Source organism: Chenopodium album, chromosome 26, assembly GCF_948465745.1.
Source record: "Chenopodium album chromosome 26, dcCheAlbu1.1, whole genome shotgun sequence".
Taxonomy (NCBI): Eukaryota; Viridiplantae; Streptophyta; class Magnoliopsida; order Caryophyllales; family Amaranthaceae; genus Chenopodium; species Chenopodium album.
This window is the reverse complement of record NC_137859.1, coordinates 9,605,540-9,630,470: the sequence shown is the minus strand read 5'-3', so window position 1 is coordinate 9,630,470 and position 24,931 is coordinate 9,605,540. Positions and strand designations below refer to the sequence as shown.

Genomic DNA, 24,931 nt, shown 5'->3' with positions numbered 1-24,931 from the left:
TTTGATAATATGAGCAGCTGCTGTTACTTTGTCAAGTCGTAGTTACAATGAAGACAATGAAGAAATAATAAATGGAATTGGAAGGCTGAAAGAAGTTTAGATCATTTACAAACTTATAAGCTCCTAGATACATCTCCATGAAACTTGAGACACCTTATGCACAAAACAAAGATCAAAATGTAAACGAGCTAACATGTTTTTATCGTACAACAATTCAAATTTTTAGAACCAATCAAATATGAAATCATAACATATGAAAGAGGGAACCACACTAATTAGAGCGGTACTTGTGCAGGACGTTACCCCTTTCGATTGCTCCTCGTATCCCATAACTCATTAATCAAACTAATTATCCCAAGGTAACATTTCCATTACACATCATTCTCCACGACACAAGCACAACAGAAGTCCCCCCTTTCACGCAACCAGGACTATATACCTGCAAAGAAAAAATAAACAGGCTTGCTCTTCTCTTGCTGCTTCCTTTTCAGCTGTTCACATTATCTTTTTCTTTCATATACCGGAATGGGAATCAAAGACATAGCTTCAAAGCTATTGAACCGCAGCACAAATTGTACAATAGCCAAGGAGAGAGCAAATGTTTAAACTAACATTTGCAGGATTCTCACAAAATCAGCTTACAAAACAAGGAATACATAATACTAATATTACTATGAAAAAGTTACAATTAGAGCAAGAGAACAAAAGGTGATCAAGAGAATGATTAAAAAAATCATTATACACTACAAAGCTATATTCACAAAATTTTCAAAGGCATTTGCCTGTAACAATGAAGCTTCCCCCTTAACTCTAATCAAAATAATACATGGACTAACTATTGGGGGTGGAAAGGAATAAGACCCCATATTGATGAGCGGAAAACCCAAAGTTTGGGGAGGGGAAAAGAAAAAGGATTAAAAAAAAAGGGTGGTTAACAAGATAGAGAGATGAGATCCTGTACATATACCTCTATAATCTCTATCTTCACAAAGCTCTAAGCAGTGGTAATATACATTATAAACCAAAAAAAGCCTGCCTAAACTTGTCAAGTCAGTAACCTGAAAGTTACGATCATCATCCCATTTACCTTTTCCTGTAGTCCCCTTGCAAATTAACAGCTTCATCTGTAAGTAATGTCATAGCCTAGTTAGCATCTCATTAAACGACATCCATAAATTTAATTTAACCCAACAGAGATAGATTGGTCACAACTAAAAACCTGAAACACACATGCAATCTAAAGACCTTTCAATTGCCCAAATACAGGAAAAGCCAACCAACCAACCAACTAAATGAAGAGTTGCATAAAGAAACTTAGAGAACCCACAGAACATGAGCATGCTACCCAAGGGAAAGATCATTATAGTTAACAAAACAAAGGAATAGAGCCAAGAATAAAGAAAAATTGTTTGGTTAGAGAGCATGCTTCAAAATTTTCCACAACCTGTGATTAGGCTTGAAATTACAGAAAAATCAGATTCAACTAGCTCTAAACTTCAGAACAAGGAAGAATAAAAAATAAAGACATTTCGGATCTTTCCACTCTTCTCCCCCATCAATCTACAAGCACAGCCTCACAGGTACACAAGAAAGCTAGGAAGAGTGATTACATGGGCCCAAGTTGATTTTTCAGTTGGTAAGGTGTATCAAGTGATAAGTAATTAAATAAGTAATGTTTCCCAGAAAAATCGAAAATCCATTAACATACATAATCCCCTAGGTATTGCAAGAAAAAATTTGGCTGGGTGTGGGAGTACACATATCCCTAAATTCAATGGAGGGATGGGGTGAATTAGGTAGCAGCTTGCCAAATCTTATAGTAATTTCTTGTCTTTTAAAGTTTACCTTTTTAAATTTCCTTTCAACAAAAAGTACAACTAATATTTTTCATGTCAATCAAATAACTGCCAAGTGTCTAATCCTAATGTCACTTTAACAAACCCATAACCCATCCAAGAAAAAAGAAACAGACACTATTCATCACACTCCCACAAAACAAGTTTAGATGCAACACCTGGTCTGGAGGAAAATTGAAGCTCAATTGAAACTCACCTGTACATTGCTGTTACAAGAGCATGCCGACTTGATCTTGGCAGGTACAAGCGTGCCGAGACTAGCACTCAACAAATGGGGAGGATCATTCCAATCTTGAATTAGGGGTCCTTGCAAACACACCACTTTGCCCAGCTTGAATCTGTGACTGAGCCTGCGATTGCGGTACTCTCTGGGGGGATTTTTCAAGTTGCTGCAGCTGTTGCTGTGACTGCTTTTGCGGTAATATGGGTTGAAGTGGTGATGGATGTTGTAGCTGTGATTGTTGGTGCTGAAATTGTACCCCGTGTCCATGAACTGCCAAGTTACCTGACAGCTGCCTCTGCCCCAAACCATCGTTAACTGATGATAAAGTTTCATTATCTGATGAAGTTGTAATAGCAGGACTACTAATAGGACCTGATGCTGTGGGTGGATTAGTTAAAGTTGGATCACTTTGAGATTCCAGAGCTTGTTTACGCGCAGCAGTGCCAGCAGAAGATGGTGGAGGTACGACACTAGTAGAATCAGCACATGCTGGTTGAACCCCTGCAGTTAAAGTATTATTCGCATACTGCTGCTCCAATGGGGCATGATCAGGTTGCGACTTGGTCAAAGGATCAGAATTCACTTGACGATTTTGATGAACTGCCCTCTGAAGAGCAGGCTGAGATTGACTAACCACCTTAAGGGGAGGCTGTGACTGTCCTTGTAACGGTTGATGGTTAGGAGAAGGCATTACCGTTGAGGGAAGTCCTTGGGTTGACCCTCCAGATGCTGGATTAGAGGAAACAACTGGAACCTGGCTCTGATTGCTACCATCTAAGTGAGAAGGTATTTGGCCTTGTTTTGGTGCTGCCGAAACTGAATTTGCATATGATTTTTGATGTTGCAACTGATTTGAACTATGGGGTGAAGCCAGAGGTTTCGATTGTTGCATCGTATTTAGACCAGATCCTGGATATAAGCCCTGAGGCTGCATCAAATGCACAGCCTGCTCCCCTTTCTCAGCAACTTGGTTTCCTGAGTTAGGTGTAAGGCCATTCAGATGAGACGGGTCAATGGGAAGATTTTGATGCATCAGCACGTTATTTCTTCCCATTCCTTTCAATAGTTTAGCTGGAGGCTGAGGCTGTGCTTGTTGACGCTGTTGCGGATGTTGCCTGCCAGATTGCAGATACTGCTGCTGTATATGTTGAGCTTGTCTTTGACGTTGTTTTCCCGCTTGATTCATTAATCCACTTGGGCCACTTTGCGCATTCCGCCCAAGTCCTTGAGGTGTTGCTTTTCCCACCTGGTGCTTTTGCTGCAGCGATGACTGGGAAGGCACCTGAGTATTTGGGGATGACGAAGTCAAAGGAGGTAATGACACTGGCTGAGAAGAAGATGGTGATTGAAGCTGGGAAGAGTTCTGAACAGAAGATGATACAGGTAGCTGGGAAGGATTTTGAGCATGGGTCATCAATGCACTGGATGCAGGAAGCTGTTGCTGTTGCTGTTGCTGTTGTTGTTGCTGATGTTGCCGCTGCAACAACCTATGCTGGATTTGCTTGTCTCTAGCAGCAAGGCGGAGAAAGGCTTGTTGCTCTGGCGTGACAGAGTGATTTGATCCAGGAAGATGAGGAGTACCAAGCACATGAGAATGTTGCTGCGTCATTAGATGCTGCTGATGGTGGTGGCCAGCATATGCTTGAAGAGGTGGAGAAGCAGCCTGATTATTGAACCCGGAACTCAGAGCACCAAAGGGAGGGACACCTGGGCTCCCAGATTCTGGCAATGTCATCTGCCGCTGATGCTCTGCATTCTGCCCAGGCTGTACACAGAAGGCAATGTAGAGTGAGATTAGAAAGTTGCACTGAATGAAATCACAGTACCAATGTTGAGTATTCATCATGTGCCTTATGTAACTAACCATCATCCATCCCCACCCCCCCCAAAACAAAAACAAAAAAAAAAATGACATTTAAATAGGTCCCAAAAAAGAAAAATAGGATCTACATCTAATAGGTTAAATATGTACAGAAACAGCTTGTTACAGTTTCACTTAAATCACATTGTTAGATCACTATTGATGTCACTTCCCCTCCTCTTTCCTCTCTTTCCAAGGCCCCCAAATTGTCTAAAAAAACTTTTTATTTTTTTTATTTATCAGATGATATTTGTTAAGATTACTCAACTGCTTTATGCTGATGCAGATTGAAAACATTAATGTTACTATATGGAACCAAAATATTGACAACGAAATTGACATATTGAATTTATAATTTATAAAGAATATCTATAATCTCCTCCAATTAGTTTTAGACTATGTGGGTAGTAAATGGAGGAATACAGTAACTTGTAACGAAGCAAAGAATAGCAGAGGAGAAGACTACAGAGGAAAGAAAAACAAACTCACCCGCACCATATGCAATGAATCACGAGGTCTAAACATTGAGTTTCCTTGACCAGAAGCTGATCCAGAGTGCACATTCATGTTGCTAGGCATCCCTCCCATGTTGGAGGTAAGCATACTTCCAGTATTCAGCATTGAGGAAGATGAAATCCCCTGAATTCCTGGTCTTGACATTGGCATACTTCGGCTCATTCCAGCTCCCATACCAACACCATTTCCACCAGGAAGTATACGCACACCACGATCTGATCCTGAAAGAGACCCAGACGACAAGTTTGACGGCTGAACATTTCTTCCAGGCAACATATGATTGTACTGCTGGAGTCTTTGCTGCTCCTCAATAGGCATAGCTGTAGACCTAGGGACTGGGTATCTAGTATCCCTAGCAAAGCAAACGGTTAAGATCAAGACAATTCATTCACAGATATGCCACAGCAAATCATGATCTCGAATCATAAAGCAAATTACCGAGGGTTGGAAAACTGAGTTTGAGATGCCATATTGTTATTAATACCCATGCTAGGAGAACCTGGAAGACCTGGGATTGAGGTATTGAGACTGCCGGATGGGTGCATTGACGGACTAGCACCTTGATTTGGCAATGTCAACCCTCCAGCATGCGAACCTTGAAACCCAAGAGGAATTGTATCTTGGTTGGATGCAGCAATATCACACAGATCAAGTGGCCTGGGAAAAGAAAAAACAAAAATGAGGATCTAGGATTGAACATGATAACAGTAAAGATAACAAACAACAATAAATGAAAGATCATCCCATCCTAGGAAACACATCAAAAGTTCTAAACCATGAATAAAACTCACGTCAGAATCACCCCATTCAAATTGTTCGGCATGACTTGGGAGAGTGCACCGACATGTGAACCATGAACAGGAGTTATTTGCTTCATATCTGGATTATCATTCTTGACAAGCAGGAAATCTCAAGTTAGAAATTAAAAAAGATTTCAAAATCAAGGTGGGAAACACATAGGACACTAATACAGCTTACACAATTGAAAGAATGGAGTTATCCTAAGTTTTTGTTGCATAATCCTAAACTTCACAGGAGCAATTCCATCCCAAAAAAGAAAAGGCAACATATTTCATCTGAATTTGAGTCAATTTTCCTAAGATTATTACAAGGCACGATAACTATTTAACAGCCACCAAAGATCTTTAAATGGTGAACCAGAATAGAGCTACTTCCAATCTTGAATAATAATGACACATCACTCCCATGAGACAAAAACGAGCAAAAGGAAAACATGTGTACACAATAAGACAGATAACATTAAGCATAAGTATGCCGCTGGATTAGAAAATGACTTTGCAACAGCAGATGTTATTTGTAATCTATAATTCAATCTATTGTCCAAATTGCATTAATTGCTTCACAAATCACAAAGAATAGCAATCAAAAACTTTTGTATCTCGACAAAACATTACTGATCTCTGACTGATCTCTGATCTCCTATATATTTCATATGTAGAAAAGTTAAACAAAGATAACACCACTTTCAAAACAAATGACCCACCATTTACTGCTATAAAACCACAAGCAATTGACTGAATGCAAACTATTATAACCTCATAAAAGAACTGCAGAATAGTTAGGAATTATAGGTTTTTAATAAAGAAACTCATCTGTTACTGGCATTGCTTAACACCTTACGTTATAGCGAACAATACTTCAACAATGCCTTCAAACAAAGGGCCAAAGAAGCAACAGAATTGAGACTATCAAAATGTCCAACACAAACAAGGAATTGGAAGAGAACTAATCTTGAGCAATATGGGAGAGCAGCAGTGAATATATGCTACATAACAGTCTAACTGAGTTTATTGCAATGCTTCTACAGAGAAGAATGATTAGATACTGCTATGACATTAAAGATGATTCTGAATGACCCTTAATCACAGAGTAGTTAATTCCCAATTCATAATACTTTTGAAAGCATAGGCAATCATTCAAATCATATGCCCATGCACTTTGTAAATTTTTTTAAGAAAATACAAAACACAAAAAAAATTAAATAAAAAAAATAAATAAATAAATTTTAAAAAAAAAAAAAAAACCTGTTTTTTCCGGTAGTGCAACTGCTGCCCAATATGAATAATCTTCTCAAAATGAGACTTGATAGTATCCTCCTCCATCGGTCTTTGCAGCTGCTGAAACAATTGTCTCGCACTGCCCTGAAAAAACCAAGTACGACACATTCAGAAAAAGCAGGCTTCCCCGACACTAGGATGCAACAAGGAGAAAACGCATCATTACAAGCAAATCAGTTTTCAATTTGTACATGAGAGGAAATTGTCAAGCATATATACAAAATAGTAACTTCGATTTGCCTATTAATTTACCTTTGGTATCCCAGGTAACGTAGAAGGATATGGTGCAGAAGATCCTGAATCTTCAGCACTATCAGCACCATCACCAGGAGTCCTGTCCATCAAATTTTTGTGCTGCTCCTTACACTCTTCAGGTTTGCGGAAAATGCACTGGAAAAATCAGCAAGAATTAATAAGAAATATCTCTTTGGCAAAAGGAAAAAACATCAAGAATTACTTTTGACTGTAAGAAATCGAATTATTTGTGGAACAAGTGAAAAATCACTAATCAAAACAGTTCCAAAGCAGAAAAAAGGAGCTACACAAAACAGAATACCTTGAATCGCAAAGTACTGTTAATAGCATCACTTACAAGCTCCCAATTTGGACCCATATCATGAACAAGCACAATTAGTGCCTAGAGCAAAAGAGAGCAAAGAATATCAGGCAAACTCAAACTATATACAAACATACAGCTAGTAGAAGAAATGGAAGAGATAGCAAACCTGATCTTCAAAAGAAGACCATGGGCTTCCAGAGCCAGGCTGCACAGCAGGCACCTACAAGTAATATTCATCAGTTCATGCTGTGATCACATAAAACAACCAAACAGTTTTATTTAATACCAACAGAAGGGTCCAAGATGGTCGAGACATATCAGGTCATACACAAGAAGACTGCACTAATTGAAGCTAGTATAAAGATTGTTCCTCGTATTGTATTCATATATTTTTACAATAACTAAGAAACAAAAAACATTAAAACAAAATAAATACACACTTTTCATTTTTTTACCTTAAGCCCTTTCGCCTTTCTACTCCTATCCCGACCTCCAATCAATTTGATGATTTTACTCTGGCTTGACATGTTACTCATTTGAGAAGCAACTGGTGAAGCAACTGACCCACTCATGGGCATTGTGTTATCAAAAGAATTATCCAACGACTGCTTCATCGTCTTTGGCTTCTTAGCATGGTGACCAAACAGACCTACATATGGAAGATATGGGAGTGGAATAAACAATTAGTTAATATGGTTATACAAAGGCAATTAAAAATTGAGATTAAAAAAAAATATTATAAAAAAAATCTCACCACTATTCCCATTGGATTCAGGCTGGTGACAGTCCAATCTCTTTCTTGTGTGATCTTTCTGTATTTGCAATAAAGAAGATGCCGGACATATAAATATCACCCGGACATAGTCCATATATAATCCAAACCACCACATAAACTAACCACAGATAAAGAATTACAACCAAGCATCTATGTTTAAGCAAAATATCAACACAAAATGTCAGATTCTCTTCTAAAAAACTTCACTTCACCACAAACTGTTACCCCATCCGTCAATTTTCTACAGTTACATTTGATTTTTTTTACATGAGAATTAAGAGACTTTGGGAGTATGTAAAATGAGAAATTTTGTTTTAAGAATAGGCAAATATTTTGGTAAATGAAACTAGTTGCTTTGGGAATAGGTAAATTTTGGTAAATAGGAAAAGTTGCATTGGAAGTAGGTAATATAAGGGTAAGTGTGTATTGAAAGTATGCAAATATGGCAGTAAATGAGTTAAATTAGTATTCTACATCAGGAAAGTCTAAAAAAGTAACCACGGAAAGGATACATCCAAAATAAAATACGTAACAATAGAAAAGTGACGAGTACCATACACAACTAGAAAGACAAGATATTCACAAGCACTTGGTATTTTACAGATATGGTTTAGGAACCCCAATCAAATTCTTGTATTTTACACAATTCAAAAGACATACACAAGCACTAAATGCCTACTTCCAAACTCACTAGTTGTAGTACCACTACTAATTTAGTTTTAGGAAGGGCCAAAATATAAAGGAAAAAATTGCTAGAATGTTACAATAGATATAGGAGGGTACCAAATGAGGCAACATTTTAGTCAACTGAAAATAGGTAAATGTACAATATTAGATGGGATTAATATGGAACTCTTTGCTGTGCTGCTTCAGAACAGCTATATAAATGGAACAGCTTGTCTTAGGAAAGGATAAAAGATGCCTCCAAAAAAAAAAAAGGTTTACAGTAGGAGGAAACAAACGGAGGCCTAGGAATTGGTGAAGATTAACAAACAAAGAGTTTGGTTGGAATTCAATGGCCAGAAAACCTCATATTTTTCAAAGAAAAACTTATGATGAGTATAAATATAAAAGGAGCATCAATATAGTCAATATAGAGGCTGATGCTTCTTTGCCCTTTCCTTTAATAAATCTCAGTGATTATGTTTTCCTTTTTTTTCATAATCGCAATACCCCATAATCAGATATTTTAATTATCTTTTAACTGTAGAGCTTTCGGCCATAAATACTAAACGATATCCCCTGCCTTGAGTTAAAATCAGTTTTTGAATAATAGATAGCCTCTTCATGCCATAATAAATCAACTAACCAAAAAACCCTTAAGCCTTATCAAACTTCGCAGACATGGAAGCAAACTACAAGAGCAAGGATCACCTGCTCATTTTGGAAAGAAGAATCAACCTGCCACCTAGAGTCATATGCCGCACCCTGCAACCATTAAGAATAAAGCAAACAATTAAGTCAAGTAATATCATTTAACCAAGTATCCAGTTTAACAAATTACTTACCGGATGCTTCATTTTCTTCTTCTTCTTAGGCTTCGCCAAAAATTCTGCAGAATCAAATGTAGATTGATTCTCAAAGTCCATAGCAGAATCAACCTCTGAGCCTCTTGGGACAATGGACCCACCATGCAGAGTGCTCATGTCATCCTGGTAAGAATTAGTATCTCCACTAGAAGCATCTGCCCTACTTGGTGCTGGAGCAACACCAGCGGACCCTGCACCAAAGGGACCCACAACCCTCGGCCTAGAAGCAGTGCGTACCCTTTTTGTAGGAATAGAACCAACATGAAAATTTTTGTCAGCAGGCCTTTTTCCCATTAAGGCAGACTGAGGGGTTCCATTTCTGCTATCCACACAGCGGCCATAGGCAAGATCACCTCCCAATTCATATGATCTAGCAGAAGGATATGATTTCATATTTTTTCGTTTCTTTTTTGATGGTCTCCCAGTGTCAAATGCTCCAGGCAGGTAGTAAACATTATCTCCTTCATCTTCTTCATAATCATTCTCTTGATATCCAAATTCTATAAAGTAAAGAGACATTGTTAAACATAATAACCACTAATTCAGCAAATATATATATATATATATATATATATATATATATATATATATATAAGTCAGCACATCAAGCAGTACCTGCTGTAGCATCATAAAAGGATGTATCAACTTCCTCCTGTACATTGTTGCTCGCCCTCTAAATTAATCATGTCGTCCATGGAAAGGTGCATAAAGAGAGAAGGTTAAACGTGCTACAAAGAATCACATATACAGGGGTACAAAAACAAACATATAAAATACAAAGCTCAATAATTGTTGCATAACCTTCTGTGACTCTCTGGAATCTAAATTAGCTTAGTGATAAAAGAACAATGCAAGAATTGTCCAACATAGAGAATTGGGATATATAGCATGACATTTACAAAGACTAGATGTGTGTACCTCAAGCTCTGTCAAACATGATTCAATTGATTTTCTGTAGGTCTCTATAGCACCCGGAGGAACCAAATAAAAGAGATTTTCCTGAAAAAAGTAAAAAAGGAGTATAAAATAAGGCCTCTCAGCGGAGAGACATGTAATTTTAAACATACAAATCAATCTCTGAAGATATTCAGATAAAAAAAACACATCACTCACGTGAGAAAAACTGTAAAATAAAAATCAGCCACAGGAGGAATTAAGAACCTCGGAATCACATAAAGCTATTTGTCATGGGGATAATCGATTTTTTAGGTTTAAGTGTCAACCAATTAATTTAGCTACACACAGTACAAATGGAAGAACCCCAACTAACCTTCATTACACCCTGTCTCAAAATGATGGTATTTTTTTTAAACGAAATTCTCATTGTTAGCTATGTAAAATTGCACATTCTCAATGGTAACAAAATTTTATACAAACTCTCTCAAATAGCATTACTTTTGAAAAGTTTTTCTAATATGACAATATATTTGTAATTAACAACTAATTAGATTAATTAAAAAGAATTTACCTTAATAATTAATAAAAACAAAAATAATCATTTTAAAAAAATACCAGCCATCCCAGCCACCTTGCCCCCACCTCCGCCACCCACCTGCCCACCCCCCCCCCCCACCGGCGCCATACTACCCTTGAAACCACGCGCCGGCAACGGCAACACCCCGCCTCAACCCTCTGTCGGTTCCACTCCCTTTCCCCCCTTTAACCATGCTAAAACCCTACCAACTCAATTCGAAACCCTAGATTTTTAATTTGTGGATGTAGAGGGTTTTGGGTGGAAGTTAAAAGGGCAACAATGCAAAATGGAATGGAGATGGCGTTAATCGTGTTCGCCCAGGGAAGGGATTTTAGCGCCAGCCGGTGGGGAAATAGTGTTTTTCGAGGGAGGGGAGGGGCTAAGGTGGTTCAGCTGACGGGGAAGGTAATTCGGGTTGAGATGGGTATCTCCGGCTCCGGCACGCGTTTTCATGGGTAGTACGGCGCCGGCATGGGGTGGTCGGGGTGGGGAGCAGGGTAGCGGAGGTGGGGGCAAGGTGCTGGGATGGCTAGGTTTTTTTATTATTTTTTTTGTTAATTATTTAGTTAATTATTGTTTAATTAAGTTTATTAGTGGTTATACAAAAATATTGTCATGTTAGGGAAAATTAATAAGAGTAATGCTATTTTAGAGAATTTGTACAAAAATTTGTTACCATTGAGAATGTGCAATTCTTTATGGCTACCAATGAGAAATTCTCTTATTTAAAATACATTTAGACATCCCATAACAAGTTAATGTTGTCTTGGGTAAATGCAAAAACAGTAGTTTATAACTCACATATATATAGGTTTTTATAATAGCAATGAATCAAACAATACTCTCCTTTTCTTAAAATCTTGATAAGCCAAGTGATTTCCCTTTCCTTAAATCCCCCAATTTCACTTAGTTACAACAATTACGGGGATTGGGTGTCTAATCGATAAAAGATCATAGCCAAGTTTTTATAGCCATTTAAGACAACATAAACAGGCAGGGGCCGCAGGGCAATGTACAAAGGATAGTGATTCCAAAAGAAGGGGCTAACAAGTGGAATACAACCATACACACATGTTAACATGTCATCTTTTAAGCAAAACCCATGGACAGATACAGATAGCCGTATGACATTCCCAACATCACCAAATCCATACATACCTCGGTTAGCTGGTCCTGCCAGGAAACTCCTGTCAGGTCCATATCATATGCAACATCTGGGGTCCCTGAATCCTCAACTTTGACAAGAGGTGTTAGGGAGCAATTGTATTGCAAAAACCTAACTGCGTATCCATAGAGAGCAAGGTCCTGTTTACTTCCAGTAGATTGCCGCTTCTCTTCAGAAGCTTCATCCTGACAAACAATAACATGCACTAAAGTTATAGGCACTCAAAAGCAATATGTACTATCTAATAACAAATGCCATCAGGAAATGTAACACACCAGTAGCACCAAATAATATAACCTAAAAAAAACAAATATGATATCTAGCAGCAGAAGACATCCAATCACAAACAAAAACTGCATTAAGACTTGTTGCTTTATTGTGATTCACATAGGACAGAATGAAAACAATTACCCAATGAAAAACTAGAGCATACCAACTCAGTGACACAATAGTCTAATGAACTGAAAAGACATTACTACATTGAAATATATCATAATAAAATTCATATCCAGCATCAATACTGTTCATCATTAATCAATAAACAACAGGCAAGCAACAATGATACAACTATGTCAGAGAGGAACATAGAGTAAGCCTGCTACAAAAAAACAAATTTGATCCAGACTATTTGGACAAACTATTACTCATTTACTCCCTCCGTTTCATAATGTTAGTCGCATTTAGAATCATTTGCGTAAATTAAGAAAAGCGATGATTCATGTACATTGGGACCATTAAAATACATTGGGGCCCACCCATCTATTGGAATAAAATACATTGGGACCATTAAAGTTTTGCATATGGAGTTATGAACCATTAAAATGAGGGAAATATGGGGAAATAAAGAGGATATATGAGGGATTAGAATCAAAAATGGTACTCTAAAATAGAGAGTGGGACGAACAAAATAAAACGGAGGGAGTAAATGATAATAAAAATGAAAACCACACATTCCAAAGGTAAAAACTAGATAATAAGCAGACACGCAATACCTTATCAGGAGCTCCAGCCTCATCCTTCGCCTGTCCAGTTGCATGTGCCATTATTGAAGCATCACTCGTACATTTCTCTGACTGAGAACTGGCAACATTTTCAGCACGAAGACTTGCTGAATGCCAAAACTCCATCACGGCATTTGCCAAAGTATGGGCTACACTTTTCTGCTTCATTAACTTATGTTGTTTCTCCGCTCTTGACCGAGACGCAAAGGCTACCCGGTGGCCAAGTTGAGCAGCAGCTGCTATCTTCCAAACACGCTCCTGGAAAAAATTCAAAAGTACAAAAACTGAGATAAGAAAGATATATGACACTGATGGAACTTCCTGAAATGTCCGGCAACAGAAATCACGAACTCCGAGACTAGAGGAGGAAACGAATTAAATTTATGGCAATAACAAAGAAAAGACAGGTTCAGCTTAACAGACCTGCGAAAAATCATTTGCTAACCAAGCCATCTCTTCAAGAACAAAGTCCCAATGAGATTTACGTTTATGCTCCCTTGGCATCAAACCAACAGACAATTCTGCTATTCTTTTACGTTTGGCCTATTTAAAAAAACATAATCCCTTGATCAAAAAGCAACAGGTACACAATCTAAGAGCTAAGATATCATAAATGAAAAAAAAAAATTACCTCTATAATCCGTGCCTCTTCTAATACCCTGTCCTCGTGTGCCTTGTCAACCTGCTTCCGTTGGTTATCATTAGAAGTTTGAGGCTTCGAAGCAGGAGGTGGAGCAGGGAAATCGTTATTCACCTCATGGGAAGAAGGTTCGACAGAGGAAAGTGGTCCCACGGGACAAGAGCTCTCTGCTTTGGGAACTGAATCACCAAGGAGACCATGCTCTTTATCTGGTTTTGTCTCAGCATGATCATTTGCCCCTAACTCCTCTCTAATATTAGGACACTCAGACTTGTCTCTAGAAGATTTATCTACCTCAACTTCTTGATCCTTATCAGCAAAGCCATTGCTTTGGTGACTGATAGAATTCTGAACATCCTTAACACAAGAAGTTTCTACTGTATTGGTAACATGCTTCTCATACAGCATTTCATCATCTACACTGATGGACTTATCCCCAAGTGGTAGCTTGTGCTCCTTAGGGGCCCCATTACTATCTACATTCTTTAAGTTAGTATACAAATCACTCTCAATATTTCCATTTCCATCTACACTAACGCTAGTATGGGTGCACGAAGACTCAGAATCTATTCCCTTAGTAACAACTGCAGCATTGTAAATAAGGGCATCATTTGGTGTCGATTTTCCATCACCATTGAGTTTACCACACTCATCTGGTTGGGAAGAACTAGCAATATCTTCCTTTTTCTCTGTACCAGAACCAGGAGGACCTGCAGCATCTACAGTAACTACATCTTCATTTACTGCAGCTAGATCAGTTTTGACAGAGGTAGTAGCAGCAGGAACATCATCAGCTTTTACTCTTGAAGTACCCAGTTCCTCCCATTTATCCTTTAAAGATGACATATTTAACTTACCTTCAGAATTTTCAATAGGTCTAGAGGTTGTTGATAAATGCAAGCCATGGGCACCATCTGACTCTATTACAAACTTATTCTCAGGAAAAACCGGTTTTGAAAGTAATCCATGTCGACCAGGCAAAGCGGAATTAGGTCCACCACGAGTAGCCATGTCACTGGAACTTGATCGAGGGCCATCACGGTTTGTCCGAGACCGATTCCTTCTCTTATATGCTTGACCCTTTTTGGGCTGAAAAATAGGGGAGTCCTCAGAATCTTTGACATTTTGGCTCCCATCAAGTTGAGAAGAATGCTCTGAAGGAGTAATGCTAGCCCTAGTAGGATGTTTAGACTTTCTTTCACTTTCAAGAGTCTCGTTATCACCATCAAAATTATCAGCACTATTTGGCTCACAGGCTGTAGTTATACCCAGTCTCCCACTACTTTCCACAGAATCTCCATGAGGTGACGCAGTCAGTGCAAAACTGCCTTTTGCTTCACTGTATCACAATAAAAAATCATAATAATAAATAACTACTGATTAATACACATTGTCCACACTTCCGCATAAGAAATCAAGTTTAGTTGCTACCTAGTCAAAATCTGATCTGGGTGTTGATACGTATGTGAAGTAGACTGGACACTCACTGACGCAGCATGACCAAATTTGAAGTCAAGAGGGTTTCCACCCTGCAAAGAGAAGGGCATTAGCAACAGAAGTATTTAACACATGAACCACACAACAATAGAGGATGGCATTGATGCACTGAAAAAGGATGATAGAGATTCTTACTTTCTCAAGAAACTCAAGCTCTCTCCTCCTCTCCTCTCGAACATCATATTCCAGTCTGTCATGAGTGTAAGTATTGTAGGTAAAACAACCAAAAAAAACAACAATCTCTAAGAGATAAATCCATCTTACCGTAGATCAGCCTGTGCTTTTGCAATTGCTGCTCGGCATGGAGAGGGTTTGTTGCCAATACCAACTCCACCGTCAACAACTCCTCCCATGGAATCAACCTCAGCATTTACGAGGAAAGTAGATCCAGAACTAAATCCATGCATTCCTATCCAGAAAGCTATAGCTGGCCCCCTTCCATTGCTCTAAAATTTTGTCAGGTCTCTGAAGAAAAGAACATCACCAAAAAAAAATTATTGCCTCAAGTTATAGATAAACTTTGACAGTAAAAAAGATGAAATAAAATTAGGAAATTGATAAGTCACAATAAAGAAACTGGAGTAGAAATTATAACTGCTTAGCACAGAACTTGATTAGCAATTTGATAGGACAACTACAGACTATCGAAAACAGGTAAGTATACTGAAGTTTAGCCATATTGCATACAGCCAAAATTCAGGAACGGTCTCTCCGCAATTCTGGACTACATATAGGGCTTACATACATCTGTGAATCCATATCCACACACCATACAACTGAATCTTCAAAAGTCATTGCTGTTGAATACAATAAAAGATTAAAGGTAAACTATGATCAAGAAAGATAAGCAACACAGTACAACAAATACCCACACGAAGCCCCAGGGCCCAGAGCTTAAGCCCTACAAGAATTTTACTAGATTAATGGAAATATGTATAAAATAAATTTGCACTCTAAGATCTGTTAGCATGTTGCAGTTGTCCAATTAAGTCCCACATAATAATTACAATCCCCCAGCCATACAAAGATCTAAATTCTAAAATCTGTTAGAATGTAGCAAATGCCCATTTAAGTCCCAATAATTATAATCTCCCAACCATACAAAGATCCAAATTCATGAAGAAATCATAGGTCACTCATGCCTACTTAGATATGAACTTAAATAACAAGAGTAGTTAACTCTAAAAAATAAAAATAATAAAATAATAATAATAATAAGTGGAAAACTGAATCTAATAGATACCCTAAGGCAGAACCATTAATGACATATTTGTAAATATATCTAACTAATTATGCTAATAAGGGCTGAAACAAAATAAGTACCAAAAAACCTTTGCCAAAATCCTTAACAACCCCTTTATTTTGCTCCCTGCACCCTCCCCCTTCTCTCAACTAACAGCCTTGTCGTCAAAAAGCCAGCAGCCAAAAACTAATGTGAAAGTCAAAGATCAATCCGTGACTTCCTAGAAAACAATCAAGCAACTACGATATCATGCATTTAAGATGTTCATTACCAAAATGAGAAACATCTAACTAAACAGGGAAAAAATGAAAAATACTTGGCAAAAGTTCCGTATCGGAGTTAAGTTGCTTACTGTTTCAACTACAGTTTAAGGATAAAAAAAAAGTAATAAATAAATTCACAATAAAAAACACAATTCGGGCCTGTTGAACCTCAAAACTTGAATTCAATAGTGAGTGCAAGATCAATTACAGGAAATTTGAACAAGAAAAAAATAATAATAAGCTTGCTATCAGATCAATAATTTTGGATACTAGCAAATTTTACGAAATTAAGTTCCAACTAACTCGATAAAAATCTATAAGGAAAAAATCTAAGAGAGAAACCATCCAAAACCACCTATTGAAGCTCCAAACTACCAATTGGGGTAGGAAACCATGTATGAATAAAAATTGAAAAACAGGTGAAGATGTTGTTTAGAAAGAACGAGAGGACAATGGATGTTTAAAATATTCAAGTAAAAACAAAGGAAAAAGAATAACTATTTAAACCATCAAAGAAAGTCTAGCCAGTTGCTTGAATCCATTTATGGCCAGCCAATAGTTAATTTCAAGGAGAGAGAATTGAAGAGAAAGGAGATACAGGGTAAAATTAGGAGAGCTTAGAGCAGTACGAGTACAATAAAAAAATTAAATGGCTCAGGTTCCTACTACCAACAGTTGTGTGTCATTGAATCTCAGATTTATTGAATATTAAACGTTATAAATCCTAATTCTAAAAATCCATTTTGAATAACCCGCCTTCTATATAGACACACACATGCTATACTTCTTTACATATTCATAACTAGTATATGCATTCATGTGATTGTGTGCTTGTGCGCGTGTATGCAAGCACAAAAGCATGTACTTGTATGTTATGTACACTTATTTAAATCACTAATTATAGCTTTTCTATTAATATTGTCAGATTTTCCTTTTCATTGCTAATCCTAGCTGCAATAGACTTTATTACTAAATTACAAATATTAAAAATGCTTTATTGCTCAGGCATTCAAAGGACTTACATAGGGAAAATTATGAAACACAAATACCCATTGACACTGCCAATCTAGAATGTAATTCCGTGTGTCATATACTATACAATGTATACATACTCACAGCAACCCACCAATATAACGATGAGGGAGTTTGACTTGCTCTCGTGCCATGCTCCATATAATATTGAGGAATATTATTGGCAAATATCAATAATTTATTCATAAAAGAAGGTAAAAACAAAGAATTTGACGAAACGAACCTGAAACTCACAATATTGTTTGGATTATATATATTTATACCACAATGACTCCTCTCATTAGCTTAATAACTATTATCTTTGTACAATAATTACAGTGCAACAAAAACTAATGTTTTAACATGTAAATGGATATTAACATTTAATACATATTTCCCTCAAAAAAAAAAAAAAAAAAAAAAAAAAAAAAAAAAAAAAACATTTAATACATATTGACCAACAAAATGGTCAAGGGGGGTGGGAGGAGATATACGAGCAGTGCTCTCAACACTCTTAAACCAAAATAGGTGGACAGATATACATCTAATCTAATGCTGATAAAACCATGACTAATTATCTGAGACAAACTAAACTAGTTGCAGAACACAGCCACACCAAAGTTTGAAAACTGTACAGACTTTCAGAAAATGTACCGAAATTGTACCGTGCACTATCAGCAAACAACGAAACGAAAGCTATTTAATAACAACATTAACAAGTGAACAAATAAATGAAACAATGGTTCCTCATTTCACCTTAGAAACAACATTCTACAGATGCCAGCAACACAAAACCTTGACTAGAAATGATCAAATAATGACCTCCCGACAACGAACTTCACTTTACATCTAGAGCGAGCTCAAATTACAGTTTAGCATTCAATGCCACAGATAAAAAGCTTCGAGATTTGAAGAACTATCAAAAAAATATCACCCCATCACCATCCCAACAAAAATTGAGCAGCATAATGCAAGGATAATCACATTTCGACAATCCCCAGCTCATCAATTGACCAAACAAGTCGAAAATCAAGACAAATTGAACATAATTTAACATCCCCTAACCCTAATTTCCCAAACTTGATGACATTCTAGGGTTTGCGAACCCAAAAACAAAAAATTAGGTCAAAATTGAAGGTCGAGAAGATCACCTGAGCAAAATACAACACCCGCGCAACGCGAAACCCTTAGATACAAACTCTAGGGCACGAGAATGAAGCAAAGTATGAAATCCGTTGCCCTAATTTTCGAAACTAGGGTTTTTTTAGGGCTTGTAAAACGAAAGTGAAAGAAAATAAAATTTGATTTTTGTTTTTCCCCCTTTTCAAACAACGAATTCCCAGCAAAATTTCATGAAATTATCAACCAATTTCTCTCTCCAATTTCTCTGTAAAAATGTCGAAGCATGCAAACACGTCCTCAAATCGAAGTGTACTCAATTTTTTCTTTTTTTTGCTGTTTTTGTTTTCCCCCTTTTTCCCAGAAAAAAAAAAATACAAGCTTTTCGACCTCGACGTTGGTTCTTCGTTTCAAAAAAAAAATTAAAATAAAAATAATTTTTTTTCCCACGTGGATTTTTTTTTTTCCCCAAGACAATAAATATAAATATAAAAAAATAAAAAACAAAACTTTGGTTTTTTTTTGTTTTTCTTTCCCTCTCTTTTGGTGTAATAAATAAAATTTGGTTTTGTTTTTTTCTCTCAAAATTGAGTACCTTGTTTTTCTCTCTCTAAAAAGATGTGTAATAGTGGTAAGGGGATCTAAATAGTAAGAGGAAGCAAAGTGGGCTTGGACGTGGGGAACTATGTTTTTATAAAATTGTAAAATTGAGGGAATATGTAGATTTTTCGAATAGAATAATAATGTTATCGATCAGAAAAATGATTACATCTAATACGGAGTATAAAGTATCTCAGTGTTTTAATAGAAAAAATTAGATTCGTAAAATACAAGTGCATATATATTAATGCATAGAACAAGTTTGCGATTAAAATAATAGGTACGAACCTGAATCTGCGACTTTATAATTCTCAATGATTCGGTAAACTGGAGGTTGCTAGCATTCACTCTGTAAATAAGGGTGAATTTTATATATCAGCTTTCAAAAATATTTTAAGCTCAGTAATATATTACTTGTGTTTGGTCATCAAAGGAAATATTCACATAGAGAAAGACTCACCATTGATATATCAAACTCTTGTTAATGTAATATATGAATCGAGAAAGATAGAGAGAACAAGGGATAGCATGTAGCTAAAACACGCATTAATGGATTATTGTAAATTTATTCTCACAATATGAAATTTTTGTAAATTTATGATCCGAATGTGCTCACTTTTGGTACAATATAATTTGAGATGATTGTAGAAAATGATGTACTCTGCATCTTAATATCTATAACCAAATCAAGTTTTTAGACAATCTAATTGGATGCAATTTTTGGGTAAACAATACATTTTATTTTTGATTTTCTTATAATTTGTGTATCTTCGTAAATCCGTGTAGATAATCCATCTTTTGAATAGAAAAAAATGGCCCATGGCAACAATAAATTAATTATTACATTACTTATTCTATCATAAAGGTGATGTGGAAAAAAATTTGCCTTCAATCTCTATGTTTATGAGTGAGCAACCAAGTTGCTACATGACTTACATCTATATTTCAAACAAAAGTACATATGATATGGAAATTAATTAGAAATATAAAAATAAAGATGATTAAATTACATACATAAATAATTTAATTCCAAATAAAATAATTCTAGATACAATAAGTATACATAAATGATTATATATAGAATAAGTCACACATAAAGTTTATAAAATAAGTTTGGATAGATTAAGATGAAATAAGTTGAGTTAATTACAAACATGTCCATATAAAATAAGCTCAATGGCATAGCGACTAAATAGTTTCAAATAATCGGATTACAATTTCCCTTGAATTTTATTGTATACTATAAATGAACTCGAGTATTTATATAAGTTTATTGTAAATGGATTATCGCTTGACTATTCAGCTTGTTAATTTGTCTATAAATTGTTATATATACTCTGTGTACACAGGTGTATATAACAATCTCTCCAAATTGTCAACCAAATTGACATTAATTTGTTTCTTTAAAAATTGTATTAATAGAAACAATAATCGTGTTATATAAAACAAATTTAAATCATCTACTATAACACTTAACAAAAACATTTTTATAGAAATATGTCACTTATTATTATATACTTTAATTTGTTTGTATGCTAATGCACACACTTTTTTAACAATATCATTGCTTAAACCTAAAAAGTGAATTAATTTTTTTTTGTTTCTCTAATAGATTAACTTTTTATAATACAATTTTTTCATCGGGTAATCATATAATTATGTAAAACTTAACTGATTAAATTAAAACGGTTTTTCTCTGTTTTATCCATGTCACGTGTTGAATCTGACCTAGTTACGCACCGTGCACCACCCATTTACAATGACGAGTCAAACTTTCTCCATGATTGAACTAAGCACTCTTTCTTAGTGTCTTACGGTGTGTTTGGATTAGAAATAATGGAGGGAAAAGAGAGGACTAAATCCATTGTTGGATAACAAATTAGGGGTAAGGGAAATGAATGGGAGGGAAATGGATGAAAAGTTTTGTGTAATTATTTAAGATTAAAATCTTTCCAAATTTGAAAAAGATATAGAAGAAACATATTATACAAACTAATTAATTGTGAAAAGACAATTGTACTTTTTTATTTTTTTTATAACATTATACATTATGATCAATCTTATTTTCTCTCTTACCCTACCGTCAAGATTTCCACCCATTCATAGGGTTTTGCCTTCTCTTAACATCTCTTCGAGTTTTATTCAAAGTAAAGGTCAAATGGCGGATCCACATAGTAACAAACCCCCAGAAATTTGGTATAAATTTTTTAATATTGAACATTTATATTAAATGTTTATCAATGTTGCAGTGGTAAGAGAAAATCTGCCTCAGTTTTGGTCTCTTATTAATAAAGATTTTATTTCATTTTCACAAATTATCTATGATTTATGGTTTATTTTATATAATGATTTTTTTTTTTTGAGGGAAACTATAATGATTAATTAGATACGAATTGTTTGTTTAAATAAAAGTACAAGTAAAATCACTAGTATTAATTTCTAAAAATAATTAATTTGATACTTCATGCCATTATGTAGTTTTTTTAATCGTAATTATTTTTTAAAAGTATAATATATCTTATTAATTGTTTTAAGTTCTCGGTCAAATGTATGCATGTCCAAAATCACATTGTCAATTAACAAGTAGCACAACAATATACTAACACATTGCATTGCATCAATAAAATCACTCGGATTATTATTTTGCTAATCGTTTTGTGGGAATTTTTCAATATAAATAGCTAAAATAAAGTCCGGTTTTAATTTTAGTTTTAAATTTTCTTAAACAACTGCTTATTTTTACTTCATTAAACATCTTGGACCCGCCACTGTAAAGATCAAAATAATACAACATGTTATTTTCTCTCTTCTCCTCTACTCTAGAAATTGTGAAATGAAACTAGTTTTAATGGATGAAACTAACACTACTAAAATTCGGGCGAATTGCGACCGTTTTTCTACGACCGTCATCAAAACGGTCGCAAAAATTGATATTTGCGACCGGTTTTGGGCTATAAAACGGTCGCAAAGGTACTTAAATATATTTAAAAAATAAAATTCATGTGAAAATTTATTCAAAATTAAATTAATTTTGTTACGACCGTTAGTAGCGGTCGCAAAATGCTTTAATTACGACCGTTTGAGAAACGGTCGCAACATTACGACCGCCATAACGGTCGCAAAAGTGCTTTTTCAAATTAAAAAAAAAGGGTATAAAACAAGATCACCCAAACCCTAATATTAGAAGCAGCCGTCCTCTTCTCCTAAGTCCTAACGCATCCTCTATCCTTTCTCTCTCCTCACACATCCTCTTCTCCTTTCTTTTTCTCACACCCTTCTTCTGTCTCTCTCTTCTCTTTCCTCTTTCCACCTCCCAGTGAACGGCCCTCTTCTCACTCATCCTCTTCTCCTCATCTTTTTCTCTTTCTCTCGCATCTCCTCTCTTCACCAACCCGAAATAGAGCAGCCACCGTTACAAGCAAAGCCCACCGTTAAAAACAACACACGAACTTTGGTGTTTATGGTCAAATTCGACCTCAAAAATTTCAGATCTGGAGTTTTCTTGGTCGAATTTGACCATATTCACCTAAAGAGGAAGATATATAATGAAAGGTATGTTTAATTTTCTGAAAATTTTGTTTATTTTCGAATTTTGTGGTTGAATTCGTTTTCTGTTCGAATTTCCATGTTTGTTTGATTTTGTTATCGATTTTTGTTTGCGTTTCTGTTCGAATTCCTTAGATTTTGGTTTTATTTCGAGTTTTTGTTAATTCTGTTCGAATTTGTTCTTTGTTTGTTCGAATTTCATAGATTTTTGGTTTGATTTTGAGCTTGAACTTCTCGAATTTAGGTTCGATTTATGAGGGTTTTATTTCGTTTTTGTTTGATTTTTTTGTCGATTTTTTTGTTCAAAATTGTGGGTTTAATTGTTGTGGTTTTATTTTTTTGGGTATAATTATGGGTTGAATTTTTGGGCGATTTTTTTGGTTTAATTTTTGAGCATTTTATTTGTGGGTTAAATTGTTTTGATAAATTTGTTCGAATTATGTCTTTTTTGGATTTTTGTTCGAAATTGTTTGATTGTTTGATAATGTTTTATTTCGTTTTTGTTTGCTGTTTTTTGGGTATTTTTTTAACTGTTTTTCTGGGTTAAGGATGGGTGGGTGGTGCTGGGTATTGGTGGGCGACGGTGATGGTGGGTAGAGGGCGGCAGAGGCAGCTAGTGGTTGTTTAGGGTGAGCAGTGGTGGTGGTTTGGGTGGGATCTGGTTTGGATGGATCTGGGCTAAGGGTGGGTGGGTGGGTGGGTCTTTTTTTTTTTTTGTTTTTTTTAAAACTTTTAGCGACGGCTTATGACGGTCGCTAAATTCGATGTTTGCGACCGTTTCATAAGGCGGTCGCAATTTTAAATATTTGCGACCGTTTTTATGACGGTCGTTGAAAATAGTTAAAACGGTCGTTAAAAATTTGCGACCGTCAAACAGTCGTAATTTTTTATTTTTGCGACCATGATAATAACGACCGCCATGTTGCGACCGTTGATGGTCGCAATTATGTTTTGCGACCGTTTTCACTATTTTTTGCGACCGTTTGCGCCGGTCGCAATTTGGCCAATTTTTAGTAGTGTAATTCATGAATTGGAACTAGTATTAATGGATGAAACTAATTTGTGAACAAGAAAAAATTTCTGATTTTTGGGTTAAATAATTTTGATTAGACTCATTAGATGTTAATTGTTTGTTTGTAGTGCTTTATTAATGTTTGATGTATGAAATATTTATGTATGTTAAAGAAAATCCTAAAATGAGTTTTTGCTATGTACAATCTATGCAAAACCTCATCCCTCCCCTTTCTCCTTTATCCAAACAAATTAAGTAATTAAAATTCTTACTCCCCTTTCTCCTTTATCCAAACACTCATTTTTTACCCTCATGCCTTAGTTTCCTTGTACATTTAGAGATTGAGTTGCAAGAGTACACAAATGCTTTGAGAATGCTTCTTGTATTGAACTTTCAACTTGGAATGTACAGATGAGCCTTGGAGCCTATTTATAGTACTCCATCCTACTTACAACGCCTCTCTAGAAACTTCCATAATCTCCTCAAATAGATGGTTCTAGACATCACATGCTCAAGCAGTACATCTCTCATATTCTCTTCGTAGATTCATATATACATAAGACCGAGCTAATGTAATACGAAATGCTCTTATTAATGTTTATGTGAGACATGAGGCTCTAAGTCATTTCATGTCATCCACTAAGGTTCATAACTAAAAATTTATACAGTGAGCTATATTATCACTTATCACATGTTCTCCTTACTAAATTATTATTATTATAACAAAAAAAATGCATGATTTGTTAAAAGAATTCAATTATAATTTCATATATAAGAATGTAAAATCTAATTACTCCATATTATCCATGATTAACATAAAACTACTTGATTTGTTTAAAAGAAACTGCTAAAGGTAGTTTATAAATAGTCATTTTACCCATCTATATTATATCCTTAGGCTATACAGCTTTATTAGTCTTCTACTGATTAAGGATTTTTTATTGACGCCTTTCTTACTAAGGT

At 35.7% G+C, this 24,931-nt stretch overlaps 1 protein-coding gene across 2 annotated transcripts; it reads right to left on the bottom strand.

The window, feature by feature from the left end:
- Positions 1-712: 712 nt before the first annotated feature.
- On the bottom strand, positions 713-19,201 carry LOC145618698 (chromatin modification-related protein EAF1 B-like). 2 transcript variants are annotated; one of them, XM_081673475.1, is made up of 23 exons: positions 18,843-19,201; positions 15,439-15,639; positions 15,310-15,364; positions 15,109-15,206; positions 13,669-15,016; positions 13,461-13,580; positions 13,029-13,295; positions 12,030-12,221; positions 10,316-10,396; positions 10,013-10,070; positions 9,377-9,897; positions 9,243-9,296; positions 7,848-7,905; positions 7,549-7,742; positions 7,260-7,313; positions 7,091-7,171; positions 6,787-6,924; positions 6,502-6,618; positions 5,248-5,348; positions 4,895-5,113; positions 4,430-4,808; positions 2,053-3,844; positions 713-1,124 (listed from the first exon to the last, which is right to left on the bottom strand). In XM_081673475.1, exons 2-22 carry the CDS (start codon positions 15,579-15,581, stop codon positions 2,138-2,140), a joined length of 5,985 nt encoding a protein of 1,994 aa, XP_081529601.1. In that variant the 5' UTR covers positions 15,582-15,639; positions 18,843-19,201; the 3' UTR covers positions 713-1,124; positions 2,053-2,137. The 2 variants fall into 2 exon arrangements, with proteins under 2 accessions (XP_081529601.1, XP_081529602.1); XM_081673476.1 differs by having other exon boundaries at positions 4,430-4,799.
- Positions 19,202-24,931: the final 5,730 nt, after the last annotated feature.